We start from the raw sequence: 20,757 nt of genomic DNA, 5'->3' as shown, positions 1-20,757 counted from the left end.
CTTCCAAAAGTGCTTGAATCTGGTCTGCAACCACTTATTCCAGAACCTTGCTCAGAAAAGGGAAATTAGCAACTGGCCGGTAGTTAGTTAGGTTTTCTGAATCCAGGAAAGGTTTCTTAAGGAGTGGTTTTACCACTGCCTCCTTCAAACAGGCAGGGACCACCCCTTCTCGTAAGGATGCATTCATCACCTCTCTGGTCCAGCCAGCTGTTCCCTCCCTGCTGGTTTTTATCAGCCAAGAGGGGCAAAGGTCTAGAGCACAAGTGGTTGCCCTGACTGATCCTAGCACCTTGTCCACGTCCTCAAGCCTTACCAACTGAAACTCATCCAACACAACAGGACTAGACTGTGCTCTAGACACCCCATGAGAGCCATTTGCTATAACAGCAGAGTCAAGGTCTTGGTGGATGCAAGCAATTTTATCCTCAAAATGCTTTGCAAACAAGTCATAGTGAGCTACTGTTGGTTCTATCACCTCCTTTGGGCCAGCCTATAAAAGGCCCCATACAACCCGGAAAAGCTCTGCCAGATGACATAATAAGGATGCAATGGAGTCAGCAAAGTATGCCTTCTTTTCTGCCTTCACTGCCACTAGGTAGGCTCAATAATGAGCCCTTACCAGTGTTTGATTGCATTCATTTGGATCTTTCCTCCACTTGCGTTCAATTTTTTAAAGCAGTGGTGCAATAAGATGGTGATATGTTTGCAGAGTGAACAGCCAAGCTGCTGCATTTTGCATTAACTAGATAGTTTCAGGCACCCACATGATCAACTTTGCACCTACACACAAGCAGCAAAACCCAGGTGTTCCAATTAGTGCTAGAAACACCACAGAATGACAGCTTGTTTTTCTGATTTCCAAGGGAGAGCAGCCATTGCTGCCTGTTTCATTAGTCTTTGGTGCAACATGAGCCTAATCTAATTAATTCTGCATATTGCTTCCCAAAAACATAAGAATAACATGTTGGATCAAGCCAATGGTTTTCTAGTCCAGCATCCTGTGTCATAGTGGCCAAGCAGATGCCTTTGGGAAGCCCACAAGCTGGATGTGTTCTCCCTGGTTCTTTTTTTTTCTTATTTAACATCCAGCAAAAGTTTGCTTATTCCCCTTTTCCTTCTTTTCTTTTTTGGAGACTTCTTTGGTTGGTCCTAATCAGCAAGGTTACATGTTTTCACATTCTACACTAAGATTGGAGTTAGGCTGAGAATATGATCCCTGTGGGCTGAAACCTTGGATTTGTTTTGGCTCTTTACTTGCTGAATGCAAGCACAAAACCAAAACAAGCCTCTTCCCAGAGAAAAGAGCAAGGTATTCCCACCCACCCCCGACCTTGTACTATGTAAGAGGGAGCAGAAATCTTGATAATGTCAAATGTTTGCCTCACCAGAAGGGTCAGCAAAGCTTTCTTAACCTCTGATGATAAAAATACTATAAATGCTTTTATGTTTGACTTCATCTCCAAAGGACCAATGTGGCTACCTACAGGTTTTGGTCATATACCGTATTTTTAGCCCTACAGGACGCACTTTTCCCCCTCCAAAAATGAAGTCCCGCCCGGCTCCCGATGGCTGCGCAGAGCTGCCTGCAGTCCCGGGCTCAGCGCAGCTCTGTGCGGCCATCGGGAGCGGGGCGCGAAGTCCCGCCCAGCTCCCGATCCGATGGCTGCGCAGAGCTGCCTGCAGTCCCGGGCTCAGCGCACTTCTCCCCATCGCCAGCCCCACAAGCTCGGGGGACAGCGGGGAGGTGTAGCGCACCTTCCCGCTGTTCCCCGACCTGGTTCTTCCAGCCCCGCACCTGGGGGGAAAATTTTTTTCCCCTTTATTTCCCCCCAAAAAAACTAGGTGCATCCTATGGGCCGGTGCGTCCTATGGGGTGCAAAATACGGTATGTACAAAGGCATCTTTTGGGGTTATTGCACATCCATAGAATCATAGAATTGTAGATTTGGAAGGGAACCTGAGGGTCATCTAGTGCAACTCCCTCAATGCTGGAATCTCAGCTAAAGCATGCATGACAGATCCAACCTCTGCTTAAAAACCTTCTATGAAGGAGAGGGCACAGCCTTCCAAGGGAGTCCATTCCACTGTTGACTAGCTCTTACCATCAGAAAGTTATTCCTATTGTTTAGCTGAAATCTCTTTCTTATAACTTAAGTCCAGTATTCACATCCTAGCCTCTGGAGCAGGATAAAACAAGCTTGCTTCATTTTCCATGTGACAGCCTTTTAGACAGTTGACAGTGGCTATCATATCTCCTCTCCATCACCTCTTCTACATGATAAACATACCCAGCTTCCTCAACCGTTCCTTATAAGATTTGGTTTCCAGGCCCTTGATCATCTTGGTTGCCTCCTCTGCTCACATTCAGCTTGTCATCCTTCTTAAATAGTGGCACCCTGAACTGGTCACAGTATTCCAGATGTGGTCTGACCAAGGCAGAATAGAGTGGTACTATTTTTTGATACTTTATTGCGGTCACTGACCGTAATAAAAGGACTTGACTTGACGACTTGAGTGGTACTGTCACTGCTCTTGAGCTGAACAAGAGACTTCTGTTGATGCAGCGTAGAATAGTGTTAATTTTTTTGCTGCTGCATCACGCTGTTGTATCATTTTAAATTTGTAGTCTACGAAGACCCCTAGATCCTATCTGTGTACAATCCAGATGTCCCCCATCTTCTTTTTGTGCAGCTGGTTATTCCTGCTTAAGTGTAGAATTTAGGGTTTAGCTTTTTCTATTTTATCTGTGTTTTTGTATTTTCATCTATAAGCCACCTCAATTCCCAGACTGGGGGGAAATTGGATGATGATGGTGATGGTGATGGTAATTAATAATAATAATAGTGGTATTCTAAAATATATCCATGGGTCTTTCACAATAAAAACTTATAAACTTATAACCTCACAGAGCACCAAAATTCTTTTTAACAACTGTAAACAATAAAAGTATCAGTAGTTTTGTTTTGTTTTGAGAAGGAGCCTAAACTCCTGGGCAAATAGAAATATTCTTTCTTGGCACCTAAAAACCATGTACCTTCCGTTCAATCTGTTGCAGAAGCTTCATGAAAGTTTGTTCTTTCTTTTAACAGTGGAATGGACAATCATATGTATATGTAGATGAATAGGAGGGAACATTGGTAAATGTCATGTGAATTAGTAATTTAAGGGCTTTTTTTCCCAAGGCAGGGGGAGGCTGTTAAAACAAAATCTGAAATTGGAACAAAACTGAACACAAAGGAAACCTCCCGATGAGGATAGAGGAGAAATTTGTTCTGTTTTACTGCTACAGCTCAAACATCAGCTGGATAGCTCAATTGGTTAGAGTGTGGTGCTGATTATACCAAGGTTGCAGGTTTGATTCCCATATTGGACAGCTGCATATTCCTGCATTGCAGGGGATTAGACTAGATGATCCTCAGGGTCCCTTCCAACCCGACAGTTCTGTGATTCTATTTTACCTAATTCACACCTTCTAAACCAAAACACAGTTATCCTTTTAAATTCACACTTCTCTGAATTGTGATGCAGTTTTTTGTAATGCAGTTTTCCCACCAAAAATGTGTATATAAAAAAAGCATATGTTAGAGGAACGTGTGTGCAAAAATATGTATAATAGTGAATGAACTGTCCCCACCCAGACCCCATAGAAAAGAATTATATTAGGGGAATTGCCAAAAAAATGAGTACAGATTTTGTGCTGACTTGAAAAGAAAAGCGTATGTCGTTTTAAAATGGCACATTTCTTTATCTATTTTTAAAAAAGCATAAATAAAGCACGCTGAGCCTAAAACTGGAAAAACAAGTAACCAAGCAGAGCACATTTGCAGAGGAATCCATCCCTACTCCTGATTCCACTTGTGTGTGTGTATGTGTACCTGTGATTTATGAAGGATTCTGGCTTACACAATCACTTAACTTTTTCCTCTTTCAAAATTGTTTTTGTGCTCTAGTGAAACCGGAAGAGCTTTATGCATTCTCTTACAATCCCAAAATGCCCAAAGAGAACCGGGAGATGGGCTGGAAGCTGATAGATGTCAAAGTAGACTACCAGCGCATGGGGATTCCAAATGACTATTGGGAAATAACCGATTTTAACAAAGACTATGAGGTAATTCCTGTTCAGACAGCAGCTTAATGCAGTGTTTCATTCCAATGGCTCGTTACATTTTTCATTTTAATTTTATTCATGTATTTTTTATTTTACTTGTGAGCTGCTTCAAAAGATGAATATCCTTAAAGGCAGGATATAAATAAGCAGAAGAATACCAACTATTTTCCAGTGGCAAATATGCCTTTTTCTGGGCAAAGTGCTTGAGAAGGTGTTGGCAGTCCAACTTCAGGCATGCTCAAAGGAAGCTGATTGCTTGGATCCAATCCCTTCCAGCTTCAGACCTGGTCGTGGCACTGAAACAGCTTTTGTCATCCTAGTTGATAACATTTATCAGGAGAGAGATGTGGAGACTGTGCCCCTGCTCCTACTCCTTGAGCAGTTTTTGATACTGTTGACCATAGTATCCTTTTGAGGCAGCTCAGGGAGGTAAGGGTTGGGGGCACTGTATTTCAATAACTCTGCTCCTACCTCCAGGTCCATTTCCAGAAAGTAGGCTACTGTTCAGCACCATGGAAGTTGTCCTCTGGTATCCTGCAGGATTCCATCTTATCCCCCATGCTCTGGTGACTGGGAGTGGCTGCCGAGACCATATAACACCAGTCCTGAAAGACCTACATTGGCTCCCAGTACGTTTCCAAACACAATTCAAAGTGTTGGTGCTGACCTTTAAAGCGCTAAATGGCCTTGGCCCAGTATAACTGAAGGAGCATCTCCATCCCCATTGTTCATCTCATACACTGAGGTCCAGCGCTGAGGCCCTTCTGGCGGTTCCCTCACTGCGAGAAGTGAGGTTACAGAGAACCAGGCAGAGGGCCTTCTCGGTAGTGGTGTGCGTCCTGTGGAATGCCCTCCCATCAGATGTCAAGGAAATAAACAACTATCTGACTTTTAGAATATATCTGAAGGCAGCCCTGTTTAGGGAAGTTTTTAATGTTTGAAGTTTTATTCTGTTTTTAGTCCTCTGTTGGGAGCCGCCCAGAATGGCTGGGGAAACCTAGCCAGATGGGCGTGGTATAAATAATAAAATTGTTGTTGTTATTTAACATCTATTTGAATTTTCTGGGAGCTGTTGTCATGAGATTTGGAGTGACACGTCATCAATATGCAGATGACACCAAGCTTTAGCTCTTTGTTCCCTTTGAATCAGGAGAGGCGGGTGAGGTGTTAGACCAGTGCTTGGAGGCAGTGATGGAATGGATGTGAGCCAATAGAATGAAGCTGAATGCTGAAAGTACGGAGGTGGAACCTTTGATTTCTGGGGGCAGCAGACAAAGAATCTCAAAAAAGAAAACCAACCCTAAAACCCCTTATATTTTTCCTTTACTCTTAACTTGGTTAAGTATGTCTTAAGTGATTTGGACACCCCATGGATGGGGCTCTGGAAGGCTGGAAAGCCATTTGGAAAAGGCCCATAATTTTATAAAATAAGGTTGGGTATGTTAAGGAAGGATAAAACTGAACTAATTATGCATCACTTGTTTTGGGATACAAGCTTTTCTATTGCTACATTGCAATAAGGTGTATTAAGGAGATAATAATCTATGAGAAACAGTACAAGGTCAGGGAGAAAACTTGCTCTTCTCTCTAGCCTTGCATTCTATAAAAGACTGTTGAAACAAACCACACATAAAAGGGTCCTGTAACACATCTCCTGAAAACAGTTACTGTTGAGTTTGGTGAGCTTTCCCTGGGGAATTGAAACTACAACTGAAAAGGTCTGACTTGTTAAACAAACTGACCTTACATGTCCAGGACACTTGCAGAAAGATCACTTGTAGAAGACACTCGTCTAGATCATAATGAACAGTAATGTTGTGCATTCTGTCAGTCAGAGCAATTTAGAATGAGTGTTTGGTGCTTGCTTGTAGCAATAGTATCTTACTCCTGCTGATTCTGAACAAATACTGCTAAACACCTTAACACATTTGCAGCTGACTTAGCTTTAATATCAATGTTGAGTTGTTAGAGCCAGCAGCTGCTAATTGCAAACCTGTAATAAATGCCTCAACGAGTTAATAATTTAAGATTCCAGTCCTCTCTCCATTTCATTTCTTTTTGTATCTTAGGTTTGCAGCACATACTCTCCAGATCTAGTGGTGCCTAAAGCAGCTACTAGGGCAACGGTGCTGGGGAGCTCAAAGTTTCGAAGCCGGGGTCGGATACCAGCACTTTCCTACTTCTACAAAGAGAATAATGTTAGTAACACATGCTTTGCTTTTCATGGGGTTTTGGTCTTCCTCCATAGTCAATCCCGTCGTCTTCCTCAGGACTCAACCTGATTGTGCTGTATGTGTAGACTAGGGGTGGGGAACCAATGGCTCTCCAGACATTACTGGACAACAGGTCCCATCTTCCTTGATCAGTATCAATATTTGGAGCTGAAGTCCAACAACATGCAGAGGACCACAGGTTCCCCACCGCTAGGATAGATCAAGCCTTGGGCAATGCTTATTGATGCAGAGGGCAGTCTTGTCTTCTTGTACTGAAATTGCTACCTTGAAACTATTTTAGCTTTACATTTTAAACACATGTAAATATTGCTCATGTCTTCTCTCTTCCTCTACCATACCATATGACTTCTTGGCAACATTTTACAGAAGTGGCTGGGCAAAATAATTTTGGCCATGATTTGTCGCTTTACGACATAGCATGGCCAAAATTATTTTGCCCAGTTTTGGGGGGCCCATCCTAAATTGGCTAGATGTTCTTTTTCAGAATTTCATTTAGAGAAGAGATGAGGAAAAGCAGCTTCTTAAAATTAAATATTATTACAGTTTTAAACTGGACTCCTAAAATCAGGAGCCCGGAATTCTGATTTTCCAGCTGGGTTTCATCCACAATTTGTGGAGGGGATGTGGAGGTGAAATGAGTAAAGTTAGATGGTTCAGCAACTACTGGCTCCTGATGACTATTAGCTCTTGGCTGGCTGAGGCATGTACAGCAATTTTTTGGTGTCTCCTTTTCCACACACACCCCACATTGTCCTAGGGAGACAATGCAGGAATGATGGGGAGAACCAGCTCCTGGCTATACGCACCTCAGCCTGCAAGTGTTGGTGAAGTCTTCAGTGCACACAGATGCTTTGGCTCTGGCCTTGTGGTGACTCAGTGGGGGCCTTGCCAGAATCTCTTTATGGGAAACCCCATGGACAGCAGTAAGCTTCTCCTCTTGGTCTCACCTGAAACTCTCTTACCCAGTTCCATTTTGCACAGAACTTGGTGGCAACACTTCATTCAGATCAATTCAGAAGAGCATTTTTCTTCTTGAAAACTACAGATCTGGTTATGTTGGGCAATGTTCAGCTAATTATATTTCAACTCTGCTAATCTCAGCTTTTTGAAACAGGAAATAGCTTGCAACAGAGAACCCTCTTTTATTCATTGTTGGCCTGATTTAAATGGCACTGGTTCTCATTGTGGAATAAAATGCTGAGCATTTAGCTTTTAACTTTGCTGTCCTTGCAGTGCCCTAGGTTCAAGTATGGACAGAATTATTTTGTTACTGCACTTGGGGGGAACTTCCCTTGGTTGGTGGTATATGCGTTTTCATGCCAGTATTCTGGTTACTCAGCATTGTCACTGGTTTGGGAGAAGAATGATGATCAAAAGTAAATGGATATGAGGTTGATGATCTCATTTTACAAAAGGCACTGTCTCATCCAAAAGGAGGTATTCTTGGAATTAAAGCTGTTTCTCCTAACCCTCCTAAGCATTGGCAGGCCAGATAAACTTCAAACAGCTGTTAAAAGATAAGTTGGTTTCCCTCCCTACAGTTGTGTCACTTCTGTATACTCTCATAAAAGTTTCTCTCATAATATTTATGCATGTTGGTAGACCAAGGCAATTGCTTAATACACTGCTGCTTCTATCTGCAAGTGGTGGGTGGAGAAAAGCAGGTGCCTTACTGCACAATTCTGTGCTGGAGAACTTCTTACCTGCTACACGTGACATACTCTTGTGTCTTTCAGGCTGCAATATGCCGTTGTAGTCAGCCCTTGTCTGGATTAAGTGCTCGTTGCCCAGAGGATGAACAGCTGCTGCAAGCACTTAGGGAAGCCAATCCAGGAAGTCCCTTCATGTATGTTGTAGACACAAGGCCAAAGGTATCACTTCATGGGATCTGTGGGCACTTGTGTGGTCAACAACTCTGACTTTGACATTGCCTATACACAGTGTGGCCATAAAGGGATTCTGCTAGGGAGGAGAATCATGACATCCTTTTCCTAGTTTCGTGGGTGGGCCTTACATAGTCCTTGGACTGCTTCATGTGGACCTTGGGCTAACTTCTTGCAGGTGGTAAGAAGGAGGGAAAGGGGAGGAAAGAGGTTGGCAAAAAGATAGAGAAGAGTGTGACCTGCTCACATTTTGTTCTTCCCAGCCCACCACTGCATGTACCTCCCACAACAGATTATCCGCAAGGGAATGTGGCTGTCAGCAGAAAAAGCGTTACCAGCTCTTGACACTACTGATGCTTCTCACACATGCACAAAAGGATCTGCCAGTCACTTCATATTTGCTACTCAGTTAGTATGCCTTTTAAATCAGCCTTCTGCAACTTGATGCTCTCCAGATGTTTTGGGCAGAAACTCCCATTAACCCTAGCCTGCACAATGGGAGTTATGGTCCAAAGCATATGGAAGGCACCAGGTCAGGGAAGGCAGATTTATCTCTTCTTAACTGGCAGCTACTTGCAGCATGTGGCAAAAAATACTGACAATGATGCATCATTTAATACTTAGCATCCCTAGGGGAAAGAGGAGAACATTATGGTAGGATTGTAGCCTTGCAGTTCTGATAATGTTCTAGTTTCTGTCTTAGAAATTTTTGTGAGACACCACACTGTATATAGGAAGAATTCCACTTTTTAAGTTACTTTTTCAAATAATGCTAAAGAGGCCAGTGGGTGTGTATGTATCAGAAAGGGCTGTGCATAATCATTTTTTGCTACCCAATTTTTCCAGCTGAATGCCATGGCCAACCGAGCTGCTGGAAAGGGTTATGAGAATGTTGATAACTACGACAACATTCGTTTTAAATTCATTGGTATCGAAAACATCCATGTTATGAGGAGCAGCCTGCAGAAGCTACTGGAAGGTGTGTTTGGTTTTTTTATTTTGGCTGGCCACTTGCGATGATCACCTGTTGAGCTACGTTGCTGTAAGACAGGCAATTATTGTAGACACAGGAGCCTGTGTACTCTGCAGGTGTGGGACAGGCAAGAGATTAGGAGAGTAAATAACCTGGCAGCTCTCCCGGCTTGCTGAAGTGGCTTGCTAGTGTTACAGCTTGCTCTAAAAAGCAACATTTAGAGAGATGAAAGCTGGTGGGGGATAAACACCTGCATTTTAATTTTAAAGCACATTGAGAAAGGAGGGTTTGAACTATTTGAGCTGCAGAGTTCAGAGTCCTCCTTGTGAAATCAGAAGTGACCAACTTCTTTATATGGAGGAGGAGGGTCGAATCATTCCTGGCCAAGCTGTTTGGAGGCAGGATTCTCCCCAGTCATGATATCACCAAGGAAAATCTGATCCTGCAGGGTGAATAAGCTGGCTTTCTGTCACTTCTCACAAGCTGCCAGCTGAATCAGAATGGTACCTGATGGCACTTTGTTGCACACAAGTTTGTGTTTCCACTTTGGAGGGTACCTTGTGAGGTGACTGGATGCCCCAAAGGCTTTTCACCTGTGGTACATAGCAGTGATGGAGTGCCTCTTTCCATTCCAGCCTGCCCAAGCATTAAGGTTTTCATATCCGTGAGTTCCATCTCTTGGAGAGATGCATTATGCATCTGCAAAGGATAGGGCCTTCTTGGTGGTTTTGCCCTGGATTTGGCATACCCTCCCACAGAAGGGATGAATGGTGTGTACTCCTTTTGCCACTTCATTTTGGATTAATATTCCTCAGATTTTATTACCATCTCATTTTTATTGTTTCAATATTGTATTGATATTTAGAATTTTTATGCACACTGCCCTGGAATCCATGCTTGAATGAAGTTTAGGAATCTGCAAAATATTTTTTTTTTAAGCGAAGCACATAACCTGATAATATTAATAATAGTAATTATTATTTTATTTATATACCACCCAGCTGACTGGGTTGCCCCAGCCACTTGTGAGTGGCTCCCAAGAGATTATTAAAAACACAATTTTTGCTTCTCAGTTAACATGCCTTTTAAATCAGCCTTTTGCAAGGTGCATGGCTGAAAGACTCCCTAGTTTCTGACTACATGAAGGAGGAATTTATATTGGGTAGCAATTTCTGAGTGGCCTTCACACAAACAATTTCTCAATGCTTGGAAGAAACTTCCATAATGATAGAGACAGTTGTATGTTTATCATACCTTCCGCTTTTGTTCCTTTAGTGTGTGAAACGAAATCTCCTTCAATGAGTGATTTCCTTACTGGCTTAGAGAACTCTGGCTGGTTACGGCACATTAAAGCTGTAATGGATGCTGGTGTCTTTCTTGCTAAGGTAAGGCCCACCTCTGAATTTCCAAAGATATATGTCATCAGAGAAAGGGGAGAGCAGGAGTGAAAGCTTTATTGCTTGGGCTGTGCTTGGGCGAGGCAGATCTTGAATGAACACTAGGAAAAGTAGGTCTTCTGTGTTAAACCTGTCATAGTTCCATGACTTTTACATGGAATTGGCACTTCAGTGTGCTCAAGAGGAGGCAGTTCCACTATTCAGCTTGGTTAGGAAGTTGTTCAGTGTTGGGGCACTTTTAAGGGCAGCAGGAAAAACTAACAGATCGTTAAAGTCCTTGATGGCAAGAACCATAGAGGGGAAATCATAGGTTTGTTTTTTCATATCCAGGCTATTAAAAACAAATGGAGGGCCACCTACTTAAATGGGGGGTGTTGGAGGGGGTCATGTGTTCTGTAGGCCAGGAATGGGAAACGTGGTGCCCTCCAGATGTTGCTGAACTCCCAACTCACATCAGCACCAGCCAGCATGGCCCACAGTCAGGGATGATGGCAGTTGTAGTCCAGTACCACCTGAAGGATCACAGGTTCCCCATCTGTCCTCTAGGCTCCACCTGCTTCATAGTTCATTGTTTGGCCTTCTCTCCATATTGGTATCATGTAATCCAGCATTTTATTTAAAGCAGCAGTCAAAATGTTTTGCTGTGAAATGTTCAGGAGGTTTATATGGTATGTTTTTATTTGTGTGTGCCATCTCACCTGTCATAGGCAGTGAAAGATGAAGGTGCCACTGTCCTAGTGCACTGCTCTGATGGCTGGGATCGCACTGCCCAGGTCTGCTCAGTGGCCAGCCTCCTCTTGGACCCCTTTTATCGGACCTTTAAGGGATTTATGGTAAGAGCAGGAGAAGATCTGTCTTCACTTTTTTGTTTTTAAACCATATGGTCAATTCATGTAAATGGTTAGAATTGGTCTATGTGTAAACAAATCCCAATTAAAGCATCTAATTGCTTCTGTTGAATGCTTGTGATTTGGAGAAGTCATGGTGCAGTTGCACATGACAAATCTAATTAATTTGAACAGTGGTGGGACTGGGGGATTCTGATATATCATATATGACATGCCCCTTGACTTCTTTATATACAGTGGTACCTTGGGTTACATACGCTTCAGGTTACAGACTCCACTAACCCAGAAATATTACCTCGGGTTAAGAACTTTGCTTCAGGATGAGAACAGAAATCATGCTCTGGCAGTGCAGCAGCAGCAGGAGACCCCATTAGCTAAAGTGGTACCTCAGGTTAAAAACAGTTTCAGGTTAAGAATGGACCTCCAGAACAAATTAAGTTTTTAACCCGAGGTACCACTGTATTTTCAAGCAGTGATGTAGGATGGAATTTTTTTCTGGTGCTTTATGTCTATACAGATTTTTTTCTGTTTCATAAGTTAACTTCAAAGGTTTTGGCTCTGTTTACTGAAAACATGTAAAATAAACAAGCTAAATTAGAACACTCTCTAGGGCATCAGAAAATGTTCTGATCCAAACTGAAATCCAGTACAAATCATCTTTTGCAAATTTACCCTAATTTGCATAAGACATTCTTGAACTGTCTTCAGGAGCACTGAGTGAAGGTGAGCAGGCAAGTTATGGCATGGGCAGCTGCAGTTCCTGGTACCAGCTAACAGAATGCTTATGGGCCAGGCAGTGATGTGCAGTTGTGCCTACTCTCCTTCTTCCACAGCTAAGCAGATGGGAGGCAAAGCCATTCCACTGGGCAGGGCTGCACTTTTACTGCAGTAGTATGCATCAATGTCACTATTTCATACTTTGAACTTGCAGGGCATTTTTCTCTGTGCACATATGAACATAACATCAGTCTAATAAGACTTGAAGTAAAGACTAATGTGAGTTGTGGGGGAGGCTCTCCCTTATTTCATACAGCTCATACATATTTTTTAATTAAAGCCATCTATTCTTGCAGTTAAACTTCTGCATAAATGTTTGTCTTTATTCAGTCTGAGGGTATGTGTGATAGACCACCATAATGAATTGTTTCTCTCCCTTTCAGTTTTAACGAAGAATGCTAGCTGATACTGAGATTGTTTCATTTATTAGCATTCTTTGAGAACTGAAGTGAAGGGTTGTACTAGGTTGCTTATTAGCACTCTTTGGGTTTACTCCCCAGTTTTTACAACAAGATACTTTTTGAATGCTACAGCTTTATAATCCACTGAGGAAAAAGGCTTAAACCCTTCTAGAGGAACTGTGCTGGGGAACTTGTGATTTCAAATTCCTGTAATGTAAGCTGCCTTTTAGGATTATAAAGTAAACAAAGTTAGCAACTATATGCATCAACTTATGTCTGCCTGATATCTGCTACTGCTACTCGACATAGTAAGGAAAGAATTACTGTGCAAAATGCTGAAGAATTACTGTGCAAAATGCCCTGTATGTTAAATCACAACCAGCATTATTTTTAAAGCTTCCTTACACTTATTAGGCAGTTAAAATGCTAATTTTGAAAACACACACACATCACAGTGAATGCAGGTTTGCAGTCTAAAAATAAACAGCACAATGGATGACAGAAATATGACTCATTCTGGCTTCAGAGATTTCATTACATATTGGCTATCAGATTCAAATTCATATTTGTGTGGCTTTATTAGAGGGTAGATTTATTTTGAACGAAAAGAACGATATTAAATATTGGAATGTGTTGCTGAATTTCCATATCATGGGCTCCACACAGTCAGGATTCTAAGTTGACGTGGTCTGTCCTACATTAGAGATGCATATGCTCATTGTATAAGCGCAGCATTGCCGACAAGCATTTCATATAATTAAAGATACAAGAGTATGTGCGGCACTGCATAATCTGATCCCAAGGTGTACCTCAGAATGCTTCCAGGCACTTAAAAAATACTCACTGGAGGCATTTCATGATTCTAAGTGGTTTTTCAGTTTTTATGTCACTCTGAGGTTCACATAAATTGGTCTTCGAGGAGATGAGTCATGCATCTGTGTATGTTGTCTGTTTTCTTCCATGGGAGGGCTGCTGGAGCAATGCCATATCATGTAGAAACGCTTGTCTTAGAACTGGAAATCTAAATGTGTGGTGGTGTTGCTTTTGAAAGCAAAAATCACTTGTGGGAAGGGAAATGAGGATTTTTCAGTTCTACTGTGTCTCCACATGCATTTCTTCCTTGGGCATCTTTCTAGAAGCCCTCCTGCAGAGGAAAATATTGTAAGAGATCTGATAAATGTTGCTTGGCTATATTAACAGTCCTTTAATAGGCTTCCCTTGTGCAGAATGAGATAGTAGAATTCCGGGCTATACCACATCAGTCTGAAGGTGTTGTTGTTCATTCTTCCCCCTCCCCTATATAAAAAAAAATCCTATAGCACACTAGTACATTAGGGAAAGGGCTGTGTTAAAATCTCTCATGGTGAAGTGCTTGTTTATTACATGCTATAAGCTTTCTGTGGAGTGGGAGTGCATTCAAGAATATGACACATACATGATGTGGTATAGTTCAGAATTATACTGCCTCATTCCTCATGTATAGCCAGGCACTTAGAGCTATTTTGCACACAATGCTCACCCCATTAAAGCATCTCCATGACGCTGATGTTCAGAATTCATGATGTTCTGATCTTGCCCTGAAACGACCTGCATTTGGCAAGAGCTTCATGATTTAATAAAGAACTGAAATTGCTATGATATTCCAAAGGTTATCAAGCAGCTACTTTTCGGGTAGTAGAGATATACGATTAACGATGAAGATCTTTGAATTGACTATGTCTTTATTTATTGATGCTAGGCTTCTCATTGCTGCTGTTTTCTGCCATTGCTGCACTGGACCCTTTTAAAGTTAATTAGATATACACCAATGGTATAATAAAATCAGTTCAGTTATTCACAGTGCAAGAGGAACAACTGGCTACCTTTTTGCCTTCTGTTGTTTTACGTCACACTGTTGCTTTCGTAGTAGCTATCATTTCCTGCTTCTCCCCATCCCAACTCCTACGGAAAATTAGCTACCATGGATGGAGAAGAGGGTCGCAGTGCTAACAATGAGACCCTCTTCTCCATTCTTCGTAGCTAGTTTTCATAGCCATTCCTCCACCAGTGGGTATGATTTCTAACCCCCCCCCCCCCCAATTTTAAGCTTTCTCTGTATTTAGGAGGGAGGAGAACCTTTAGAAATCTTAAGTGAAAGAACTTCAGATTGATTTGTGTTAGTGTAATTTGCATTGAGGTGGGTCCTGCACTGAGGCTTGAGCTTATTGCTGCTGCTGTTCACTATCTTGGTTGTTGGCTTTATGTCCCACTGTTCTTCCAAAGGAGCCCAGGGGTAACAAACATATCCACAATTTAAAAGCAAAAGCTGCTGTCCCCCCCAAATGCTTCACTGCACTCTGCCCTAGAAACCTTACTCCCTTGTCCTCTGTCTAAACCAGTGTATCCCAAACTTGTGTCTCCAGCTGTTTTTGCACTACACTTCCCATCATCCCTGATCACTGGTCCTGCTAACTAGGGATGATGGGAGTTGTAACCCAAAAATAGCTGGACTCCCAAGTTTGGGAAAGACTGTTCTGGATAATTTGCATCCAGGAGGGCACCTTTGCCTTATTAAGAATGACTTGCAGCATTTGAAATGGGCCGCAGAACACAGCGAGAGCACACTTAAGCCCTGTGCCAGTACTCTCAGGAAAAGGGAGTGGGGTCTTCAGTTACTGAAAAATGTGGGCTGAGGATTTATTTTCCCTCTTCCTGCTTCAGAGCCTTGTTGGGTTAAAATTTGCCCAATTTCTGCTCCAACTAGATCAGTCATTGCTTGCGATTTTTAAAATTTATTTATCTGTATAGTTCTTAATTATTATTATTTTTTAAAAACACACCTCTAAGCAGTTTACATAAAATATACAATAATCTGATTTACATCCTATGCCCTTTTAAAAATGTGTTTGTTGTGGGGGGGTGATATTGGGTTGTTGTTATTTTTATTATGCATTTTATTGTTTTATATCTTTATTTTATTCTGTGAACTACCCTGAAAGCCCAGGGTACAGGGTGGTATAATAATAATAATAATAATAATAATAATAATAATAATAATAATATTTAAATAAATAAATAAAATGCAAACCAGATTAAAAAACCTATTACTGTAAAACAGAAACCCAAAATATAAATAAAACCAGCAGTTAAATATACGTTATAAAATAAGATTACATGTTCAAATACATGTCAGCTTTACATACTGTAGTAATAATAATAATAATAATAATAAATTTTATTTATATCCCGCCCTCCCCAGCCGAAGCCGGGCTCAGTAGGCTTGCCTAAACAGAAAAGGTTTTAGCAGGTGCTATAAACAGTACAGCAAGGACACCTGCCTAATGTTAATGGGCAGAGTTCCAGAGTGTAGGTGCTGCCACACTGAAAGATCAAATGGACGGTGTCTAGGCACAGTTGGTTTTTCTGATGGACCTGACAGCCTGGTCTTACACTTGTTTAGCCCGAAGTAAGTCTTGATGTGCTGCCCTGAATGGTGCCACTTATTTTTATTTGTAAGCCACTTTGTAATTTAATTTCTGTCTCTAATTTATCATTAAAGGTCCTGATAGAAAAGGAATGGATTGCAATGGGCCACAAGTTCTCACACAGGTAAAATCCAAATTGTGTGCTAAGATTAGAATGTCTGGAAAGGGGATCCTTCTTGTATATGCTCTTATTGGCCAAGTGCTTTCCGTTGATGTTACAATGTGGTCAAGGGGTTGAAGTATGACTTGGGACATCAACATTTACATTTACATTTACATTACAACATTTACATTACAACATTTACTCAGCACTGAAGCTCATTGGGTGACATTGAACCACTAGCTTTCAGCCTAACCGACCTCACAGAATTGTTGTGAGGATACAATGCAGAGAGAGAAACTCTGCATAGCACCTGATGAACTCCTTAGAGTGGAACTGGTACAAGGAAAGATAAGGACTTGTGCTAAGAAATTCCACAGATAAGACAAACTTCTCTAAGTGCTCTCCCATCCAGCTTAGCAACTGGAGTTGCTTGGCTGCAAAGGAGTATGAGTTTTTACACTCAGTCCTGCCTTTGAGGTTGTGCAGCTTCTCTAAACCCCTCACCAATTAGGGATGTAGGAGGCTGCTTTTTTCTAAGTCAGATGGTTGGTTCATCTAGCTCAGTATTATCTACACAGGACAGCACACGGGGCCTTTTTAAGGCCTACCTTCAGACAACAGAGATTGAAAATGAGACCTTTTGCATGCAAGGTAGATGCTTTAAAAATGGGTTGTGGCCCATCCCCAAGCATAACCTTCTCAGGCAGGGGTGGTGTGTACGCACACACACGGGAGTCTTCCGCTTATTGTGGCAGTTTGTTCCTGGTCACTGTACACATCATCAGAACGTGCACAAGCAAGTTGCAGCCTGTTCTGTCTCCGCCTTGCTGCCTTTTCGTACCAGAAATAATGTGCAAGTCAGTCACACACATGCTGGTTGTGTGCAAGTGGGGAGTTGCCTGTACACATGCGCATACACACACCCATCATAAAATATCAGGGTAGTGTACAACAATATAGATGAGATAAAATATAAGAACCAATAAAATGCTTTAAAAAATGTTTCTATCCACAAAGTTTCCTCACACAATTTAGAACCCTGAAAGATCTTTCTCTTCTTACCCAGTTCCTCCCTGCCAACTGTGTGCTAAGCCAAAACTTGTTGCATGAACGTCACCATAGAAAATCCTACTAACATCTTAGTTGTTACAGAATATTCAGTGATATTGCTATAATCATTCAAGGCACCATAATAGTACTTTGATATTGTGCCTTTCCTTCAGGGAGTTCAAACTGGCACACATAATTTTACAGGTTGAACTTCTGTCTAGTCATCAGATAAGCCCAGACCTCCTTACCAATCATCATAAGGTCAGCTGGTCTATCAGAATAATCTCTCCAGAGTGTTTATTCCTGCTACTTCTCCACCAGATAAACCCCTTTCTTGATTCTCTCCTTGAGGTCCTAAAAATGTGTATTTTCCCTACCCCCAGCCAAAATTACAGTAGAAGTTTTGTGAAGGATAACTGAATTCTCCACACCTCTCACCAGATTCTTTGGTGAAGGATGAGGATCCACTGAAGGTTAAACGCCTGTTGTCTTCCTTCAGCAATGCATTTGATGATACCCTCAAACTTTTCTGTCTCTCCAGGTGTGGCCATCTAGAAGGGGACCCCAAGGAAGTGTCTCCTGTCTTCACCCAGTTCATTGAATGTACCTGGCAGCTCATGCAACAGTTTCCTTGTGCATTTGATTTTAATGAGAGGTGTCTTCTTGAAATTCACGATCACGTCTATTCTTGCCAGTTCGGCAATTTCCTGGGGACCTGTCACAAGGACCGGGAAGATATGAAGTGAGTTGGCATTTCCAGCCAGCAAAATTCAGTATTTTCTCCTTTGTTCCCTGAAGATTAAAATTAAGGAATAATTTCCCTAAACCCACCTGAACTCTGGAGAGTACAGTGGTACCTCGGGTTACATACGCTTCAGGTTACAGACTCCGCTAACCCAGAAATAGTGCTTCAGGTTAAGAACTTTGCTTCAGGATGAGAACAGAAATTGTGCTCCAGCAGCATGGCAGCAGTGGGAGGCCACATTAGCTAAAGGGTGCTTCAGGTTAAGAACGGACCTCCGGAACGAATTAAGTACTTAACCCGAGGTACCACTGTAATGCTCTAAAAACATTAGTTGAGGCCCCTGCAAATGTGTATGTGTTTCTTAAATGCATTGTCCCATTGAGTCAGAAAATATTTTAGAGATGGCATTAAAGGGGATTAAACAAATCTGTAAGAGAGAAGTTGACGGCTATATGGAACCTCCATGTTCAGAGGCAGTTGCTGGGTAGCTGGTAGAAAGTGCTATTGCCCTTATGTCCTGCTTCACTGAGGAATCTGTTTGGCCACTGTGGTGAGCATTATGCTGGACTAGATGGGCCTTTGGTTTCATCCAGCAGGGCATTTGCATAATGTTCTCCCACATAGAAGCAGCCTGAGGTGTGTTCTTGGAACTCCATGTGAACCTTCAGGATTTGCAGGAAGCTCAAGAAGATAAGAGGACAGCTGACACTACACCCCCATGAACTTGCCTCCTATGAACTGCTATGCCAGACCTGTAAAGGGGGACTGTATATGGATGGAGTTACAGATGACAAAAATTTGGGCCTGCCATTGAATGTGGTACCCCTATAATATCCCTCTGTAATATGCCAAGAAACTAACCTGTGTCCTGATCTTACCACACCGCTCATTTCACCTCCCTCATTCTACTGCAGATGGGAAGGTGTACAATGTAATGGTGACAGTCAGGAAGATTGAAAGGGATGCTTCACGGTAGGGACGCAGGAACTTGACACGTGGCTGCCATTTTTGGTGGCAGCAGCATGGTTTATGTCACTTTTAGTTCTTCCCTATGATTGGCTGAATTGCAGCAGTTCTCTCCCTCTATAGCACCCTTCTGCTTCTCTAGATCCTTTTGTTTATATCTCCTATCATCAAAAACTGGCTACTGTAATCACTCACTTTTTATTTCCTAGAATCCTTGAGAAGACTCATTCCCTGTGGCCTTTCCTTCTCCAGAAGAAGCAGGAGTTCAGAAACCCTCTCTATAAGGGATTTGCAGCTTACAAGGAACTCCGGCCAAACACACTGCCATTTAGTTTCCAGTAAGTTGCTTATTAGCTGCTAACATGAGTTTGACCAAACTGCAGGAAGCAGTGGAAGACAGGAGTGCCTGACATGCTCTGGTCCAGGGGGTCACAAAGAGTCGGACACGACTAAATGACTAAACAACAAAAGTTACTTATTGGTGGAAAGTAGTTAGGGAAACAAGGAACCTTGCTGCTGCCTTGACTCTCGAGTTGTCCCATTGCTGATTCTGCTTTAATTTTGTAACTGCATAATGAAAATGAAGAGACTAAGGCTGCCTCCCCCAGTCCTGGTGCTCTTCAGAGGTTTTGGGCTACAACGCCTATCAACCCCAGGCATCACAGCCAATAGTCAGGAATGATGGGAGTTATAGTCCAACAACATCTGGAAGGAACCAGGATGGGGAAGGCTGCTGTAAGGAAAAATTAAAATTTTATTCCTTTGCTTGACCTCAAAACAAGGAAAACGCATGTTTGAAATCCTTCACTAGAAGCAATTCCAATGGAAATAACTGATTGTGTATACTGTTGTACACAGTGTTGTCTATCAAAAGGCATGGACACAATTCCCTTGTGGCCAGAACTGTGAAAAAAGTTGTTGCCTGGGATTGTGCTGCTTCACTGGGTGAAGAAGCCCCTTCCCAGAGAGAAATGTTTGATAATGTTTAATGCTTTGTTATTGTGAGATGCTTTGAGTTCAGTGTTATTGGAAGAGCTGCATACAAATATTAAATCAATCAAATGTCGAAAACTCTTTTGAATTCTGAAGTGTACCTCTTCCTATCAGGTTTATTTAACATGAGGAGGATGGGGGTTATTACACTTTATAAAAACTTCTTCTGTAATAAGGAAACCACACTTACATTGTCATCATCATCATCCCCTTCGCAGATCTTAGTTTCTATTTTTTTCTCTCCCTTTCCTTGAGGTTCTGGTGTGGCATGTATAACCGCTTTGACAAAGGAATGCACCCAAAACAGTGTGTATTGGATCATCTCCTTGGCTGCATCAGCCAGAAAGTGGAGCTGGAGGGTGTTGCTACTGACTTGGAAAATGTAAGTAGTGCACAGCAATGAAATACGTGTTCAGAAAAAGAAAACCTAATCTTGCAATGCAGGCCTTCACAATACAACTGAGATTGGGAAAAAGGAGGCACTTTTCACTGGAAGGTAGGTGTGGAATTATCCCAAACTGTGCCTTAGTATATCCATGCCTTTGCAGTCCTAGGCAGCCGGCAAAGCCAAAGTACTTGTGAAGCTTACTGTGGGTTGTGTTTTGGTGGTTTACCAGCTGTGTGGGAGTCTTCCAAGTGCTCTGTAATTCTATCTTCAATAATGCTGTCTGCCGATTTTACTGTGACCAGTTAGGGTTAGTCCAAGATGTTACCCAATAGGTACATAATATCAGCTAGGTGTTGAAGTGCTTTCCTTCCTCCATTCCGACCTGCTTCACCAGAAGATCTGATATTTGTAAAGCAATGATACTCCA

General features: G+C 42.1%; 1 protein-coding gene across 1 annotated transcript in view; it reads left to right on the top strand.

Moving 5' to 3' along the window:
* Positions 1–20,757, top strand: part of MTMR8 (myotubularin related protein 8) — a 36,089-nt gene that overhangs the window by 11,400 nt on the left and 3,932 nt on the right. Inside the window, exons 4-13 of the mRNA XM_080989835.1 lie at positions 3,951–4,108; positions 6,178–6,306; positions 8,079–8,213; positions 9,072–9,204; positions 10,474–10,583; positions 11,303–11,428; positions 16,160–16,209; positions 17,780–17,980; positions 19,159–19,287; positions 20,198–20,324. Of these exons, the coding sequence (XP_080845961.1) occupies positions 3,951–4,108; positions 6,178–6,306; positions 8,079–8,213; positions 9,072–9,204; positions 10,474–10,583; positions 11,303–11,428; positions 16,160–16,209; positions 17,780–17,980; positions 19,159–19,287; positions 20,198–20,324 (1,298 nt within the window). The remainder of the gene's footprint in view (positions 1–3,950; positions 4,109–6,177; positions 6,307–8,078; positions 8,214–9,071; positions 9,205–10,473; positions 10,584–11,302; positions 11,429–16,159; positions 16,210–17,779; positions 17,981–19,158; positions 19,288–20,197; positions 20,325–20,757) is intronic.

The sequence above is a fragment of the Podarcis pityusensis genome (assembly GCF_964106645.2).
Source record: "Podarcis pityusensis genome assembly, chromosome: Z".
Lineage (NCBI taxonomy): Eukaryota > Metazoa > Chordata > Lepidosauria > Squamata > Lacertidae > Podarcis > Podarcis pityusensis.
The sequence above is the reverse complement of the archived record's forward strand: the minus strand, read 5'-3'. Positions and strand labels throughout refer to the sequence as shown.